The sequence below is a fragment of the Nanorana parkeri genome, unplaced genomic scaffold (genome assembly GCF_000935625.1).
Source record: "Nanorana parkeri isolate BGI_ZX_2015 unplaced genomic scaffold, ASM93562v1 scaffold1821, whole genome shotgun sequence".
In the NCBI taxonomy this organism is placed as follows: Eukaryota; Metazoa; Chordata; class Amphibia; order Anura; family Dicroglossidae; genus Nanorana; species Nanorana parkeri.
In genome coordinates, this window is record NW_017308089.1 from 71,647 (window position 1) to 91,241 (window position 19,595).

General features: G+C 38.1%; 1 protein-coding gene across 1 annotated transcript in view; it reads left to right on the top strand.

Annotated features, from left to right (window-relative positions):
* XYLT1 (xylosyltransferase 1) overlaps window positions 1-19,595 on the top strand; it is a 104,000-nt gene that overhangs the window by 69,575 nt on the left and 14,830 nt on the right. Inside the window, exons 5-6 of the mRNA XM_018571726.1 lie at window positions 6,683-6,945; window positions 10,931-11,126. Coding sequence (XP_018427228.1) covers window positions 6,683-6,945; window positions 10,931-11,126 — 459 coding nt within the window. The remainder of the gene's footprint in view (window positions 1-6,682; window positions 6,946-10,930; window positions 11,127-19,595) is intronic.

Consider the following 19,595-nt stretch of genomic DNA (forward strand, 5'->3'; position numbering starts at 1 on the left):
AAGAAAAAAAAAAAAAAAGAAAAAAAATGGGGTGGGGGGGGGGGGACTAGAAAAAAGTGTTAAAATGTAAATAAATGATACATTAAAAAAAATTAATATTTATTTTAAAAAAGGGAAAAAAAAGAACAATTGGGCAGAGCTAGCAGTGACAGCTAGCTCCACCCAACTGTTTCCTATTGGCCAGGGCCTGCTACAGTCCTCTAACAGGTCCCGGCCAATAAATAACAGCTGGGCGGAGCCAGCAGTGATGTCATGGCAGGCTTTGCCCACTTATCATTGTTTAATGACAGTTCAGCGTCCCCAGGTAACCTGGGGATGCTGATCTGTCATTGCAACTGGGCGGAGCCAGCCGTGAGATCACAGCTGGCTCCCTCCAGCTATCAGTAGCTAGGTCGAGCCGAAGCATATGCCTTCGGCTCGGCTTGCTTCGGGAGCTGTACGGGCTATAGTGAATAGGCCGTACAGCAGCCCCTTCGGTTCTCTGGCGGCCGAAGTCAAGTCAGTTTCAGTCAGTTTCTAACAGCTTAGAAACAGCTGGTGTGTGTTTATATTAAAGGGCGGACAGGATGCCATGGTTCTGGTGCAATACAAAGTAATAGGAAAAGAGATAAGATTTAATGCCTGTGTTGTGAAGGAGGGTTTGTTTTAAAGTGTTTTTGATGCTTGTTCATCATATATAAATACTTTAGTGTGTTTTAGCTGGGCACAGGTTCAGTTTAAGCCTTCAGACGTTTACAGGGAACACAACCTACCTGCTTAGTATTTGATTTTATCACCCAGGCATTGCTGTATCACTCTAGTTCTGTAGTGTATGCCCCAAAGATGTGCCAATTGTAACCTGATCCACCTAGGATTAACTCATGTCTTTGGGTAACTTTACTCCAACTTCCTTTAAATATTCTTGTCTTTGTTTGCTAGAAGTGCCCAGAATGCTGCATGAGCATTAAATGTATGCAAATAAACATAATTTACATTCAGCAAGCCTTGTATCTGAATGAATTTATGTTCACACTTAATGGATGTTTTGACAACTAAAGGAAAGAGTTGGACAGCTCTAGTCTTGAGCATTTATCTTTCAGCTAAGATGTATCAATGCAGAATCAGCACAGCCGTGACCTTGATTTGTTCTGTATCCACTTACGAAGGTCAAGAAAAAAAGAACACAGCAACAGCTCAGCTCATATATTCGACATGGACTTCAGCTAGGATATTGTAAACATCAAGTGCCCATAAATGTTTAACCTGTGACAGATTTTTAACAATCTTTTATTAACAGAATGTCTTGTCCATTTCCCTAGAACTGAGGTGTTTGTAATTTGTATTCTTTTAGTGGTGTGTCCACATGAACATACAGAAAACTGTATTCTTAGCTGTAAAAAGCTTCTAGATTCTGTAAAAGTCAATGCTTCCTTCTGTAGTTCAGTTGGCATCATTTGAACCTAATAAAAAGCCATAGTTTGTACAGAGCTACCTTCTTAGATCTGTATGTGTAGCACGTTTAGCAAAATGCTTAAACTAGTGCTTTCTCAAAGGCATAGCCTTATTTTCAGGGATTCAACTGCTGGGCTCTTATCCAGCGAGGCATCTAGGGTTTGTTCATGTTGCGCTTAGTCTAGGCTGGCTCATCTTATGGATGCATTCCACTTAGCTCCCTCTGTTTAAAATTCCTCTAATGCACTTTCTGGATCCAGCACTTTTTGGCTTTTTCAGCAGAGTAATCTACTCGACAGACTTTCCTTTATAGTCTATACATGATTTACTGCCCCCTTTAAAAGTTTACTGTAATGTGCCTGCTCGTCAACAGATTTCAGCATGCATCCTGGTCCATCCACCTATTTTAGGGAAAATGTTGACACTCATAAGTTGGCCATTGTAGATTTAGCTTGTTAGTGCTATTGTTCGAATTTCATGTTAACTTGAATTACTGAGCTTGCTTTGTCCTTACTTCACTTGTACTTTCCATGATTGAAGGTTGCACCCAGCCAGGTGGAGTCAGACCCAATGGTTAGACAAAAGTGTGGTCACTTTTTCTCATTCTTTGGGACTGACTCCAGCTGAATAGGTGCAACCTTCAATCCATCTTTTAGCTACTTACCTGCTTTGTAATTCCTAGGATACCCATGCTGGGGAATGGTTTCCACAGATATTCTCATGTTTAAATTCAAGTACCAGTGATTGCTCATAAAGCATCCTCAAAAGGTGGCTAGAGTAGCGGTGGTCAACTGATACAGTATTGTACTACTGTGCACAATAGCGGTGGTCAACTGATACAGTATTGTACTGAACTTTTATTCGAGTTGTTATCATTTGCATACTACTAACAGATGTTCTTTTTTTTTAATGGGAAATATTCACCTGTTCTTAAACACACTTCCCACTTCTTTTTGTTGTTTTTCTACATCACCTTACTGAAGATGTTTTGTTTATCTCTCCTATATAATTAAAAAAAACTGCCCCACAGCCTTCCTATCCTAGCTCCAGCAAGTGATCTTCAGGATTAGTGTGTGTTACGGATCAAAGGCCATTTATAAATAAACCTGATGAGGGAAATAAAGGTGAATGAGTGATCATTCACTTACTTAGCAAACCTAAATGGTCAGCTGTTAACCATTGCCATGCTAACAGCCCGTCAGGGCATGGTCAGCTAAATACCTCCTGATCCCCCGTACGCTAAATGGGAACACATATTCTGTATTTAATTATGTTGAGGTATCTCAAAAGGATTTCTCTGAATTCAGGTCCAGTCTTTGAAGTATTTATAAAGCCAACACATTATTTCAGATTTGGATAAAGTAAGAAATTATCAAAAATCCCTTAGCAAGTTTGTGTTTTCTGCTTTCTGTATCCCATTGGGAAATGTGAGAGCAGAAAGTGAGAGTCAATCTCTCCAAGATGAAGAAATATCCCCTATTGGACATTTGTCACAGGAACAGTGTCTTAGGAAAAGTCTCCATTCGAATATTTACCCTATGGTTTTCTACTTGATTTTCCTTCAAGAACCCTTCCCTACTTCACAGTAGAAAAAAAGATGGCTTGTGAAACTTTATTGTAGTGGTCTGGCTTGGCCATTCGGCGTGCCCTGACTGGGCCCCCTTTTTACTCTTCTCTTCTTTCCTTTCCATTTTTTCTTGTCTTGTGGTCTTTGTCTTTGTTTCCTGCATGTGTGGGCGGAGTGATACTACTCTTCCATTTAGGGAACACTCACCTTTCAAGGACTGCTGTGGCGTCTCCTCTTTTAAGGCTCCTCTGGAATTCCCTTGCATTGAGTAACTACTCAATGCAAGGGAATTCCAGAGGAGCCGTAGAAGAGGAGAAGTCATCCAAGTGCTCCATTTAGCTACAAATTCCAAGTTACGGTTGTGAAGACCAGCAGTAAGTTCCTCCACATAATATAGTTAATCACTCCCATCTACTCCCAAGTCTGTGGAACCAAGGAGGATCTCCAATATTTAGGAATTAGTGCCCTAGAAGCAAGGATCAAGAAACAAAAGAGACCCCTCCGGGCATGCCTTTTAGGCACCAAAAAAGATCAATAACAGGGGCACTTTAGGGGACTGCGGCCATTCCACCCTGGTAACTTGCGCAAAAACCGACCTCCAAAGTTGCGGAAGATGGTGGCAGGACCACCATATATAGAGCATGGTGCCTTGTCCAGTCCCACATCTCCAACATCTGCCTGACAGAGAAGAGAAATCCTATGCAAAATAGCAGGACACCTGTACCATCTGGATAATATATTTCCTGTATTTGGCTAGATAAACTCAATTTAAAGGTCAAAACAAAAGCTTTATCCTAGTCTCCGTCAGATAGGGTATGTCCCAGCACTCGTTCCCAGTCTCTTGTGTAAAAGGGGCAGTGAGGGAAAGCATGACATATTTAGATTTTATTGGAATTTGACATGCTACTGTGGACAATAGAGTCCCTTAAACTCAAAACATTATGATGATCGAGTGTGACAAGTCTGTGTTTACAGACAAACTTCCTGGACTTAAAACTAAGGGTTCACAGGATGTCTTACCCTTAAATGGATGTCAGGAAGGAGCCTATGTAGCTTTAGAGTAAACGTTAAATGCTGGTCTAACTCAGAGATGGTGTGTGGGTTGCAGTCTTTATCTTGAGTAGTAAATAATGGTGTTTTGTGTTTATATTTATGACTGCTGTCAGTGCTGGTAATTTTCAGAAAATTCAGCTGACCAGGAAACATTAGTTCCAAGTAAAGTAATCAATGTGTGTTTGGGAAGAAAATCCATTTTTTTAGTGCAGCAGCATATCTTGGAAGTGTGTAAAGGAGCAGGGTATTGGAGTATTCAAATATGCACACAAACTAAATTGCTACGCAGTTTGGGTTATTTATTTAAAAAAAAAAGAATCATATATAAGTAAACTTTAAGGAGAATTTGTGTGCAAAAGACATTATAGACGTTTCTGGTTTATACTTCTAGTGTATGCATATGGAAGTAACATGCTACTTAAAGCTTAACTGCAGCCAAAACATTTAATTTTGTATTAGATTAGCCTCTGTCAGGTTTTTATTTCAGAAGTGATGGGGCATACCTCACAGGCAACCAAACAATGTTTTGATTGCTTAGACTCCCTGTTCAGGTGACAACTGTTCTCCCCATTATTTGGGCGTTTGTCAATAGGACAGGAAGCAAGGAAAAATCCAATGGGATGAAGACAGATAAAGACTCTATCCTAATCTTAAGAAAAATTCTGTTGCTAGTGTCATATATTACCACACCTTAGATGTTGTATCTGCATTGGTTTTTTTTGTTCCTTTTTTCCTGTATTTTCACCTTATCCTGCCAGTAACATACTTCCTGTTCTATGGTAATAGTGTCCACTCACTGTACTGTATCTAAGAAGGAGCAGAGTTGTCACCCTAGAACAGGAAGTGTGTTAGGACTACAGAATACTTCCCCCTCTCCTCATCTCCATAACACGGGAAGTTGTTCAGTAGTTCATAGAGGTGAACTGGACAGAGCAGATGGCACTTCCTGAGATAACACTTCAGGTGCACAGGAATTTGTGAGCTTACAGGATTTCTGGCAGAACCAACAGGTATTATTTTTCACTTATTGAACAGTTATAACAAAACACTAGGTACATTGAATAGACAGAAAGGAGGCAAATAGAAACAGTTAACTATTACAGTTTACATACTCTTTAAGCTAAAAGCCAAAATACACCACCTAGCCTACTCAAATTAATACATTTTTAATCTTTTTTTTTTCTTTCTTCTTAGCCATGAGCCATCTATGAATTGCGCCTTTTTTTTGCCAATGCCTTTTTTTGAGCAGCAGGTGTATGGATAGATTAGGGTCAATTTGCCAAAGAATACCACCTGCATTTTTCCCATCTTTATTCCTTGGTGTTATTTTTTGATCAAATATTATGTCATCAATTCACTGAGGATTTTATAATCAGCTAAACTTCTTGTATGAATACTATAATAGGGATTTTGCCTTATTTTGTATGAGAGAAATTAATTCACACAAAAATCCTGCAGGGTTTGTGCTTCTTAAAATACTGCTAGCTTCCAGCTGGCACCAATTGTGAGACTCTGTGAGATGTCTATTGACGAGAGTAGAAAATAGAGCCACAGAGGTATACATTCATGGGAAATCCTTGCAAGGTGTATTATTGACCTGTAAACCTGATTTAAACAAAAGTGTACATTTGCTGTAAGAACTAAGAGCCATTTTGTGAGCAGGAGAAAAGTGTCTGTATTGTGTAAGCTTTCTTGTGGGAATTTGCCAGGTTGAATATCTATGCACCTTTGGGGGGTAGACCTACAGGTCGCAGTAGTTGGTCTGAATGAAGTTTAAAAGACACACATTGCAGAAAAATGGGAAGCGAACATTTGTAGTTTATATGCTACAGTCACTTGTACTCTCTGATCCCTGCTTGCTGATGATATTTGGAGTTAACAGCAGCATTATGTCATAAGAAAAATATATGCTCTTGTACTGTATATCACTTAAAATTATTATGTACGAATTAAGTTTTATGTGTTTGCAATGTAGCTGTCAAAACATTTTAAAAGAGAGGAACAATGTTATACCAGGAGTATGCTAAAAATGAGGAAGTGTCATATAAAGCAGACCTCACACTAAAATTCAAGGTCTGCTTATGCAGCTGCCCCCCACCCCATGTGGTGAAGACTCTGCATTGTGGAAATAAAAGCGCTTTGAGATAAAATTATAAATAATTCTCACCTTACACACAGGTTTTCGATGGGCTTGCCTAGCCTAGCCTTAGGTAATATCAGTGGGTCTTCTTGCGGGATCCTAGGAAAGTTGAGGATCCCATATCCTACCAGAACATAGTTCTGTAGAGTGCTGTAGTGTACTTTTCTCAGAATTAAAGTTTCCTAGCTTTCTCTGAGGGGCCCAACAATGTCAGTTACAGTAAGCAGAAGGCGGACAGAACCTGGTAGTAAGGTGAGTACGGTATTTTTTATGCATTTTCTTTCAGTCTTTTTTTTATTGCCATAATGCAGTGTTTTGTCAACAGATGGCAGAGGCAGCAAAATCTCACCTTGCATTTTAGGGCAAGGTCCGCTTTATGTATATTTGCAATTCGTTTTAAAATTAAAATAAAATGATATGTCCTAAAAATGTTGGTTGTAGTTCATTTACAGTAGAAGATACATCTTAACAAATATTTTTTCTATTTATAGCAAACAGCAAGACCAACATTCTTTGCTCGTAAATTTGAAGCTGCAGTGAACCAAGAAATAATTGGGCAACTGGACTATTATTTGTATGGCAACTACCCATCTGGCACACCAGGCCTGAGATCATACTGGGAGAACCTGTATGATGAACCTGATGGAATCCACAGTATCAGTGATGTCATGTTGACAATGTTCCATTCATTTTCCCGCATGGGACTGAAAAGAGCTGAAGCATCCCTACACACAGATGGAGAAAACAGCTGCCGGTATGTGCAGGCTTCTGTCTGTTAACTTATAGACAGTTTGCAAATATAGCATGTGCCAGGCAGACCTAGACTGGAGAAAGGAATGTTAGTTCTAGATACAAAACTAATTGGTTTTAAGCAATAGAGGAAACAATTCTAACCTGTATCTCAGAAAAGCACCATTGAGCTCAGTGCATGAAACATATCAGCCAATCAATTGTCACTTTTTTAGTGCATTCGAAAAATAGAAAAACCTTATTTCTTGTTTTCAGAAACAAACAGTTTGAGGGCTTAATGCAAAAAAACATACTGTATATTAAACATACTGTAACACATATCCCACATGCTAGCTGTCATTTTGGGTGATATTGTAAGTGATATAATACTGCCGAATTCATCAAAGAAAAAGAAACTTTAGGCATGAATAATGTGGAAATTGGGTTTATGTATTATTAACACTTTCATTGTATTGTTTTTGCTTTATTCAAACCTTTTTCCCCAAACCCTTTCACTGAAAAAATAAAATATAGGTGTTAAAATCTCTATGGTTTTATTTCACTTGGGCCTACTTGGTGAAAACCTTCCCTGAAATACTATTTTGACATGCCAGTGTCCCAGTAGCAGAAGTGCTGGGAGAATGTGGCTCACCTATTGTGTTAATGCAAATCCTTATGCCCTATAGCATTAGGTGAATGCTTCCAGAATGAAACCCAAAGAAAAGCCCAACTTAAAACACCACTAACACAACTAATCTTTTTCCCAACCATCTGCTCTAGTAAACTGTGAAAGGGCCTTACCTTTTCACCTGACTCTTTAATAGGAACCTGTCTCTGTTATTTTTATTCTTCATTACTTGGTGAGTCACTCATCCAAAACAAGCATGTGTTCTGCTTTCCTTACTAGCTGCATGCTGCATAGAGTGAGGGGTTTTTATTGCTATCTCTGTCCCTTTTAGGGAGATTCACTTTTGATTTGTCCTGGTGGCCATTGTCCCTGGGACTAAAAGTGAGGGAAAAAACAACATACTGAGTTGCCACCAGAACAGGAATAGAGGGGATCTTCAGTTCTTCACCATTCCTTACTCCATCCAAAATCAAAGGAAATGTTTTGGCTTAATTATACTTTAATTACTTAATGTTTAAATAGACTATATTGTAATAGCTATATTTCATATCAAGTGAATGCAGTAATTAAGACAGACGGGAATCTCTCAAAATCCTATATTCAAGTTAATGCAGCATAACTCTGAGTTTTATTCAGACTGGGACTGAACGCCACAGAGTGTACAATCTACCCATCTAACTCAAGGCAGGATTTACTAATTAAAAGATCTAGCTTACGCCAGGGAAGTAAGAAAACTCCTGGATCCATTTTTTTAACTCTTTCTGGATAAAGAGGTGAACTGTAGTGCAGTTTTTTTGTTAAGGCAAATAGAATTGTTTTAAAGGTTTCTCTTTTTGTATTTTGTAACTTCCACTTGATTTTTCACCAGTTCACCTGGATAGGGGGATGTTAATTTTAAGTGTATGTAAAGGCATTTTTTGTTGTTTTGGATAGAATTTAGAAGGGTTATACCCTTTCTGAAGTTATTATTGGCGTCTGCGTCCCTGCAGGGAAGATTTACCACTCTATTTGCTTGGTGACCATTATCACTGAGAAAGAAACTGAGGAGGAATCAAAAAAATTTGAGATGTCACCAGAGCCAGAGTTGAGGGGGAATCTGCCATTGTAAAAGGTATCCCATCGCACACCTGACCAATATCTCACTTCAAGCTCCTTTAGTGGATGCTGTAGTGACCAGCAGATGGTGCCGCATAGAACAATGAGAAGAGTCAAGCCACCAGCACACCACTGTCCACCTTATCCATCCGTCTTTATTAACGACAAATAACCATGGTGAAAAGCATCAAATAAAGACAGATGGATAAGGTAGACCTTGGTATGGTGGTGGCTTCATTCTTCTGAGAAATCCTCATCTGCACCTGTTCCTGTGAAAGCTCTTTATAATGGGAATTCTATTTACTTTGGAGATATTTCCTCTCATTTCCTGTTGCATCTTCAGGTCCTAAAGTGAAAGTAAATCTCCCCAGTGGGAGGCAGCCTAAAAATAACTTGATGGCTAAAACAAATTTTTTTGCTTTACACACATGAATTGTCAACATTGAGAACAGATAAGTTGAACGTAACTCCCTCAAATTTCCACAACTTTTTTTCCGGTAATACCCTGTATTCACCACTGGAAGTAAAAGGAAATCTTCCCATTGGAGACACATAGAGCAGTAGAAGCCTGGCAGATCTAACCCTTCTCTACTTTGCACTTCTTACAGCTTATCCACTATTTTGTACCCTAATTATTGTATCATTTACTCCTACTTGTCCTCTGTGTCTTTTACACAAAAAATTCCATTACATCTATTGTTTATTCCAAGCTTTAAGTGCATGGTATTTTTGTAGCTGTGAATATCACTCTAGGTTTTTAAAAACATTGTCCAAAACATTAATTAACAATCTATTGTCTGTTTGCATATATTAAGAGATCCTCAGCTGACAGTCAGTACAGCTTTCGTGTTTGTCTAATTCCCTTTCAAAATGTGAGTTTAAGCATGAAGTCAATCTTGCATCACTACGATTTTGGTTTGCTATCCATGTGGCAAAGAATAGTTACAGAGAATAAAATATGCAATGAAATTATTGCTTTGTTATCTATTTATGCAACTCGAAATGCTAAAGCTGATATTTGCTGAGACAATTCCTTGGCTAAATGTTACACATATTAATTGCTACACTTTAGTATTCAGAGCAACAGGTAGGATATTGCTTGTATTGGCAGAAGTGATTTGTTTGCAATGTCTTTATGGAGTCCACCATCAATGTCAGCCTTGTTTGTATTTTAACTGCCTTGCATTGTTCCCATACAGCACTACCAGTAATGACACATGCATACCTTTTTTATCATTACAGCTTAAGAGCTTTGTATTACTTTGAGATTTGTTTGCAGTGCATGTGTGTGTGTGTATTTTTTGTCTCCAATTTAAGGTGTGTTTTTACAATTTATGCCCAACCTTTGCAAAGTCCAGTTTACTATTCGTGTACACAGTAGTATATATGATTTACTAGAGCACTGTTTACAAATATTTAGTCAGTCATATTTCATCATCATGGCTTTTGCTATGTCTAAATTTCACCTGATTTAAACTAAATTTTCAACAGCCCAATCTTTACTCAATATTTTTGCAGCATTATTAGAGCTTATATGTACCACTAATTTGTTGTCATTTAAAATTTATGTAAAATTTTATTTGTAACACAAAAAAGAGTAAAAAGCAAAAATTATATGTCACCCAGACCTAATATGAGTATATAAAAACATTTTGCAAAGCCCAGTAGGACAGTAATATGTTACTATCATACTCTGGGAGGAAAATATGCAATGTATAAAAATTGACCAACTGTAATAGTTCTGAAACAGAAATCTCATAATACAACTGAACAGTTAATATTTTGTATGAGTTATGAATTTAAGTTACCAGTAGAAGACAAAAGTATCAGTTTTAAGTTGACTTAGGAATAAGTAGCTTAGAGAAGAGGCCTTATGCCAACACTTCTAGGCTGAATTACTTAATTGTCAGCCAAAACCTTTTAAATCCCCATATTAATCCCATATTAAAACCTATAACTAAGGTACTGTATATGATGGTTAGTCAAATAACAATGTTCTACGTACAGCAACTCTTGGTGATCTAAAAAGGTGATCAGAACTCAGAATCATCACTAACTACAGAGATCTGACTAGTTGTTACAAGTCATTGCATTTTGCTTATGACCATTACTCTTAATTTAGGATTGTTTCTGTAATTTTAATTCTTTTGTATCTTCTCTTTAAGATAGGATTAAGGCATTAGGCTGTAACACTGCTATCACTGCAGACTGTGAGGTCATATCTGTGCAGCAGTCTGTCTTTTTTTGTTTTCCATACTCTCAATTTCTCTTCAATTTTGTTTTTCAGATACTATCCCATGGGCCACCCGGTTTCAGTCCATCTTTATTTCCTTGCTGACCGCTTCCAAGGTTTTCTTATTAAACATCATGCCACTAATCTTGCAGTCAGTAAGCTCGAGACATTGGAGACCTGGGTAATGCCAAAGAAGGTTTTTAAGATTGCCAATCCCACTAGTGATTTTGGCAGGCTGCAGTTTTCTGAGGTGAGTTAAATTGAGGGGAGAGAAAATAGTATGTTTAGCTTTTCGAACAAATGAATTGCACTAAAGGCCATACTGCAAGACTTCAGCTTAGATATTTATTGTACACAAACCTAAAGACAGCACATCTAGAAGCCACTAGAAGAGAGCAGGAGCATTGTAGTACAGTCCACTAACTGCTCCATTGCTTCAGTCTAAAGCTTCAATGACCAGGTATTTGCCTGCTAGGAAATACAGCACTTGGGAATATTAATTACTAATTTATATTCTTCTAATGCCAGCAATATAACATAAATTCCAGGGACATCTTGTTGCTGAGCTGTTTTTGTTTTTTTTACTTCAGCACCCCTGGAATGCTAATTTACCCATGTTCTATAATGGCTCATAAAGTTTTAAAGCGGTGTTAATCGACCAGTAATACATTGTAAATACCAGTATACTGAGGTTCAGGGTTTCTCTTTGTAATAGTAAGTCTTTTCTGTTGTAGCTCCACAGCTGACAAAAGGATTTGTGTTTGTCAAGTGAACTTGATTTTCAGTAATGACTGGCACAAATCTGGAGACTTCCAGCTGTTGCATAAAAACATTAATTGACTATTGGGGTCAGTATCTGAGAATGACATCCTTATAAACCAAGAATATGTTGTTTTTTTCACGTGGTCTTTAAAAAAAAAATTGAAACTAGCATGCAGAAAGTGGGGAAATGTTTTGGTCAGTATTGGAAACCAATATTTTTTTTTTCTAGAAATAATTTTGGGACAATTAAAACATGTAAAAACAGGATAAAAAGGCAGGTGCCAAAATATGCCATTATAAAAACGTAATAGATTAATGTTAGTAATCTGAAATACACACACGTACATATACTGTATGTACTGTATATGCTACTAATCAGCCATAACATTATGACCACCTGCCTGATATTGAGGTCCCCCCCCCCCTTTTAAAAGGTTAACCTTGCTGCCTAATATATCCCACCCACTTTGAGCTGCCATTGTAAAGAGAGATATATGCAAAATGTATTCAGTAGTTGAGCCAGATCAATGCACTTTAAAGTGTACTTCAATGTTATCCTGGATCCCATGTGTGGAACTTCTAACCTACTGTTCTAAATTAGTCATAAAGATGGGATGCTGTCAGATTGTGCATTGTCATTCTTACACATCAGCTTTCTAGCAAATCAATATTAAACTCAACCTAAAGCAAAAAAAAAAAAACTTTGTAAAATTTAGAATAGGGAAAAAAGGAAGGAATTATTATTGCTGCTAGGGAATCACCCTCACTGTTTGTCCTGGTGACCATTGTCCCCAGAAAGGAAAGTGACAGGAAATACAAAATTTTAAAGTTGCCACTAGAACAGGAGGTGGGGGGAAATCTTTCAATGGGGACATCTGTTTCATTGACAACTGTCATTGTAGGGATCTCCTCTCTCTTTGGAGAGATTTCCTTTTCCGTCTACGAGAGAGAATGTTAAGGTAAATTAATTCACAGGTACAGTAAAAAAGAAAACCCAAAAAACTAACAGGGGTTTTATTCATTCCCTATTCTCACAAATTTACAAAAATATAAAACAAAAATATTTTCTCTAAGTTTTTTTTTCTATTTTTTAATTAATTTATCAATATGTATATTAGTGAAACTGTAGCTGATAGCTGAACTATTAAATATATAGCACTTCAGATTAACACTCCTTTGCAGGTTTCTTTTTGTTGGTGGAGCCTTTAGCTTATACTGTATATCAGAGCTTACATAGTGATCACATGAATGGAAACCACTCTGATTGGTCCCTAATTGTCATTGGGGACCCTGACTGTCGCTGACAGTTGGCATTGAGAGCCAGCAGCTGCAAAAAGTTATGGGTACTGGTTCTCAATGGGGGAATGTATATTAACATATTTGGGCCAAAGAACCTTAATATATAGATTGTGGGCAGGAATGGGTTTAATATGTTATCACTATTACTGGAATTACTAAAAACAAAACAAAAAATTCTGCTTTTGGCACTGCCCATAGCAAATGGCAAACAAAGGCAGAAATAAAATGCTTTGCATTTGCTAACATTATTATTATGATTATTATTATTATTATTATACAGGATTTGTACAGTTTGGGCAGCGCTTTACAATATAAGGAAGACATTACAATCACAATACAATTCAAGGCAAGATGGTAAGGAGGGACATACATATGTAAAATAAATATGTTTTACATTATTTTACCAGGGACTATAACAAGAAAAAAATAAAAGTAACAGCTTTCTGACAGATAAAGATTCTGTAAGCTGATATCCAGCTTAGTCCCCAAGGGCCATAAACTCAGTACATCTTGTCGTGGCAATAAATTTGTTATGTAGGTGCAAATTACCTTCTATCAACATCACCAGTGGGCTCAAATTATGATACAATATCACAATATTGAAGACCAACACACACACATTAAAGTATGTCATAAGCTGGTCTGATTTTATTACGACCGTTTTTATATAATAGTACAGAGAGAGAAGGGAATAAAGGGGGTGTTATGAGCTAACAGATAATATAGAAGGTCAAATAGCAAACTACAAGGCTAAATTTCTAAGAAAGGAGGGTTAAAACACTCTTATGCAAAAGTTCAGTCTTCATTTGAAATGAACACACAGTTCTTTTTATAAGATGGACGTTAATGTGCTTTATGTGTACATCAAGTGGATTTCTCTTTTTTATTAGGGGTCTATTCACTAAGCTGCCGAAGGATCTAGCCGTAGCTTCGGCTGATCCTTCGGCTAGCTTCGGCCCCAGGACCCAGTAGAACTGAAGGGCTGCTGTACGGACTATTCACTATTGCCCGTACAGCTCCCAAAGTCGGCCAAGCGGCTCAGTCGAGCTGAAGGCATGCGCCCACTGCTGCTTATTCTGCTGAGCATGTTCGTCCAACCCGAAGCCAGCCGCAGCCACCCGATATGTGGCTGATTTCAGCCGATATACGGCTGGAATCAGCCATACCAGCCTGAAATGAATAGCCGAACAGCGTTCGGCTCACTTCGCTTCGGGTCGGTTAGTCACTCGGCTGCCTTCGGCAGCTTAGTGAATAGACCCCTTAGTCTTGATGTTTGTGATTTTAATCATAAGTTAATTTGATCATATATTCCATAACTTGTCACCGAATGCATAAAACAAAGCATATATGTCAAAGGTTAAAATTAGTATATGCATATACAATATGTATATGCCACCACTTATATTTTATTACATACCTTGAAGCCATTTTAAATTACAGTTGCCATTTTGAGTACATTTTTCTCCGACAAGCTTGAGGATTTCTGGAATGTTTGGGCAGTAATGAATTATGGGTTTATAGCTGTATAAAACCGTTGCGCCCCAAAATGCTGAACTGTAGGCAGAACTTGAGGCTTAGAGTTGAATAGCCTTTATTTATACACATATACTGTAGGTATTCAAACATATTTTTATGGGAATGTAATTAGACTATTTAGTTTGATAGCACAATGAATGCTCACTCTGCTGCTGCTGAGAAACACTGTCATTAGAAGTGTTTTTCATCATGCACCAAACTCTCTCAATTAGCCATGGTCACGCAAGTTCTTTCGTAATGTGTATGCCATGGCATTGCCTACCAGTGTCAGTATATGCTGATGACCACTAAGAGCCATCTCACACACATAATTCTACAACTGGAATAAATATGGATACAATGGTAATGTCATGTAGACATATGCTAAGGAAAAGCCAGCACACTGAAAATTAAAACACGCAAGTTGTTTTTTCTTAAATGAGTATAGTGGACATATAATCATTGGGAATTCGGGGACATGCTTGTCCCCTTTATCAAATTGACATGCACAGAGAGTATTAAAAAAACAGAACACATGTATAGACAAGAGGCTTAAAGGTACTAATCAAAACTTAATAGTGAAATGAAGAAGGTTCCTGTGAACATGCACTCACCCCAATGTCAGCCCCACATCATTGCTCGGTTCTGATTTCCTTTAAGTGTCAGTGGTAGATAATTTCTTCCAAATGTGTGCATAGCCATTTAAAACCTTCGTTGGGACTATGTGTGACGAAGTGGCAACATAGGATCACAATCGGGAGACATTTGTCACCTAATAAGAGAAAGTGCCAAAAGGAGGACCATCAAGCAAGGATCACAGCTATCATTTTAGCGAAAGCTACATATTTAAAAAGATTGAATTTTTTTTTTTTTATTAAATTAACATGTTAAAGCTTATATAAGAATTTAGTAATTGGGTTTAGTTCTTCTTTTGGTTGTTTGGCTAGAGTTCGTCTTTAAATCCTTTGCACTTCCAAATTCCTAGTAAAAAAACATTCAGTATATGATTTAAATATTAGTACATTAAATAGGAACACAGGGTACAATGTCATAATACAACATAAGTATTTAGTATTCTGTACTAGCCTGAAATTAATTGGGCACATTCTTTTTCTATCAATGTGGCCAGCATAACAAATGGTGATCATGATTGGGCAATTAAGAAAGACCAATGTAGAACTTAGGCTTTTGGTGTGTGTGGCAAATCCCAGACATTAATGTCCCATTAAAGAGATTAATGATTTGTTAGTGCTGTTTATCAAAGCGTCTGCTAGTTGACTTTTAATTCCCTGAAGTGATAAGTTAGCACAGCTATTTTTTTTTCTACTTTGAGATGTTTGTTATTGTTTTACTTATTTTACCTCCAGTAGGCTTTGCTATACACTGATACTAGGGATGTCCCGATACCATTTTATCAAGACCAAGTACAAGTACTTTCCCTCAGGTACTTGGCAATACCAATTACTGATACTTTTTCTTAAAGTTACATTTTTTCTGGAAAAATACACACAATGATTTTAGGACAGTTTCTCACCAGGGCTGCGTACAGATCTCACCAGGGCTGCGTACAGATCTCACCAGGGCTGCGTACAGATCTCACCAGGGCAGCGTACATATCTCACCAGAGCTGTATACAGATCTCACCAGAGCTGAATACAGGTCTCTCCAGAGCTGCATACAGATCTCACCAGAGTTGAATACAGATGTTACCAGGCTGTGTACAGCTCTCACCAGAGCTGAATACAGATCTCACCAGAGCTGAATACAGATCTCACCAGAGCTCCATACAGATCTCACCAGAGCTCCATACAGATCTCACCAGAGCTGCATACAGATCTCACCAGAGCTGCATACAGATCTCACCAGAGCTGAATACAGAGCTTACAAGGCTGTGTACAGATATCACCAGAGCTGCGTACAGATCTCACCAGATTGCAAACAAATTTCATCAGGGCTGCATCCAGATCTCACCAGGCTGCATACAGATCTCACCAGAGCTGAATACAGATGTCACCAGGCTGAATTATTACAGTTTGCACAGCGGTTTACAATATATGGAGGACATTACAGTTACAATACAAATCAAGACAAGATGGTGAGGAAGGCCCAGCCCGTGAGAGCTTAACAATCTACAATGTTAATATCTAGTAATATTTTGTGCATTTATGAATGTATCCAGATTGTGTTTTTGAAACAGTTAACTGAGCAAGCTAGAAGTAACTTCTGAGGGAGTCTATGCCATATTTTCACAGCTCTGTGAAGAAGCCATTCTGTATGCAATTTGTTATGTATTTTCATTGCTGGGTTCAGCTCTGTTGAGTTGTTTGTAATGTACAGAAATGTGTTAAAGAGATTAGCTTCAAGTAAATCATCTTATCAGTATTTTTTTAATGTTTTAAAAGTCTTTTTCTATGGATTTTTTTTATATGTAACCATGTGCATGGTGCAGCCATATATGCACATTACATACTCAAATGCTGCTCCCTGCTTTGCAGTGCTAAACAATAGTTTTACTTTACTGCTCCTTGCCTTATGAGTTGGACGATCAACTGACAACAATGTTGCTATCATACATTATCAGTTATTAAGGTAGAAAGAGTAAAAGTCATATAAAAGTTATTGTAATGTAAACATTACAGGGATAATGCAGAATATTTGATCACTGAATATGCACTTTGCAGAACAATTTGCAGAACCCTTTATCTTGCAAATATTTGTGCATGTTCGTTTTGGGTGAATAATGCCAAAAACTAATGTTCTTATCCTCCCTGTCGGTATTCCCGAGTCTGGCTCAGGGTTAATTTTCAATACCAGGAGCGGTAACCCCGAGCCAGACTCGGGAGTGTCACCTACCCTGTCCCTGTGAGCCCGCGGCGTCCTCTGCTGTACGCGGCCGGCATCTGACTTTTAGTTTAGTTTTTGGGCGTCACACCCGGCGGGAAATTCAAAAGTGAAAAGTTGCAATGTACACAGAATACACACAATACAATGTAATCTGCTATGGTTACACTTAATAAAATCCTGAATAATCATACCGCCAGGGAGGTTAATATAGATTTTTTCCCCAGTTTGAAAATAGTGTGGTATAATAATACATTATGGCTTAGGAGATAGGAATAAATGTTCTTTATGGTCAGAGCAGCAAAAACATGAAACTCCTTTCTCTAAGTAGTGGTATCAGCTGGGAGTATTGACAAATTCAAAAAACTTGTAGATTTCTATCTTACTGAGCACAATATACAAGGATATGTATATTCTTAAAACAATAAAATGTCACACACTCATACCAACTCACACTCATAGGTTGGACTGGATGGACCAGCATCTTTTTCCAGCCTTAACTACTATGCAATTAAAATAACATTTTTAGCAATCTAAACATTTTTAGCTAATTTATCAAGCTATTAAGTACATTTAAAAAGATCTATACAATGGGCTAAAATAGGAAAAGTTATGAAGGGAAACGGGCCAAGAGATTTGGGTACAAAAGGGGGAGCTTCACCTATAAAAAGGACAGGTGGGATCCAGGCTCAGTAACTGTGTTAACAGGGGTGATTATTCTACTTTGGATACTACTGTTATTCATCTTCTATTATACATTCATGCATACAAGGGAAAGTTTAATAGTCCAATTAACCTGTAATTCACAAGACAGAAGAATGCCCCAGCCATGCTCCAATCCATCAAGTCTAGTTTGTTCTTCTATCTTAAGAATCAAATAATATGGTATCTTATTTTCTTTTGAATTGTGACACTAGTCAATATTATTTGTATTCCCTGTTACTATTAGGGAAGAACAGACAGAGACATTGTGGTACAGACAGTTAAATGTATTTTACTGTACATACTGACCTCTATTGACTATGCTGAGTGTTTAATCAATGCTACTCAAGGTCAAATCGTATCACAACTAATCTAATGGCAGCTTGCATTTCAGAATACATAGTCCACACAGTGTAGTTTACAAATGGGGACCATGAGTGTTCCATGCTATGTACCAGTTCTTATTTTTCCACTATCCTTACCATCCATTATCAAGTCTCAATCATGAGAATACTATTTTAGGTATATCTCTATGGGAGTTATGTGGGCTGCTGATTGACAAGGTGAGATAATTCAAACCATGCTGCTACAGTACATGCTTCTAACATAAGTATTGTATTTCAATATTACATATGAGTGAAAAAAATATTCAAGTCTGGATGAAAAATAAATCTCACCCAGATCATCTGTAATTGTGCTGTAATCTGCACAATCAAGATAGTTGTCAAATATTGCTCCAGTTTTGTTTTACTTAGTAATGTATTCTTGTCACCTAAAGTACCTCCGTAATGCAGTGTTCGGTTTCATATTTTAAAACGTTCCTCTGCATTTATGCAATCGTTCTGTAAAATTGTGTGGTTCCCTTCTCTAATCTATGTTTCTGGCTGCATGACAGTCAGCATGGCGCAGTTATTTCCTGTCCTGTGTGCTGTTGTTTGCATGCCCCCCTATACTCTTAGACACTACAGGGGTGATGTAATAACATTAATGCTGAGCTGTGCAGCAGCAAATATATTTTGGGAAATGTAGCGATGGGTAACTGCATGCAGTGATGACAGGGGCATTGAGACGCACACCTGCCGGCCACCAGAGAACACTGTCATGGTACCCATAGCACCCCCTCTTTCATTTTTCTGAACTAAGAAGATGAAAATGATATTCAGATTGGCTGCTATGGTGAGTTCATAAATGTATTTCAAATACTTTAAAGTGATATTAAAGCTTTATTTTTAATAAATATGAGGCCCATACAGCAAAAATAGTTTAGAGCTTTTTACTAAAAATGTTTGATCCCTCTTTTTCTGGTGGCTCCCTGCAGCACTCCCCCCGCCCCCTGCACGGGTCCCTCCGTCAGCTAACCTGAGCTATGAAGGCATCCGTGCGTGCTCGTGCCTGCAAGTGGCTGTGTGCATCCATAGACACACACAGGTCTGCAGCAAGCCATGCCCCTCCTCTCCGTCCAACAGGTTAATTGACCTATTGCTCCTCTACCCTCAATCTCCTTGCCCGCAACCAGAAAGTTCAGACGGATGATCGATTCTAGGTCCGGCGGCGGTGATAAGCGACGCTGACAGGTAAGTGGGGGGGGGGGGGGGGGTTG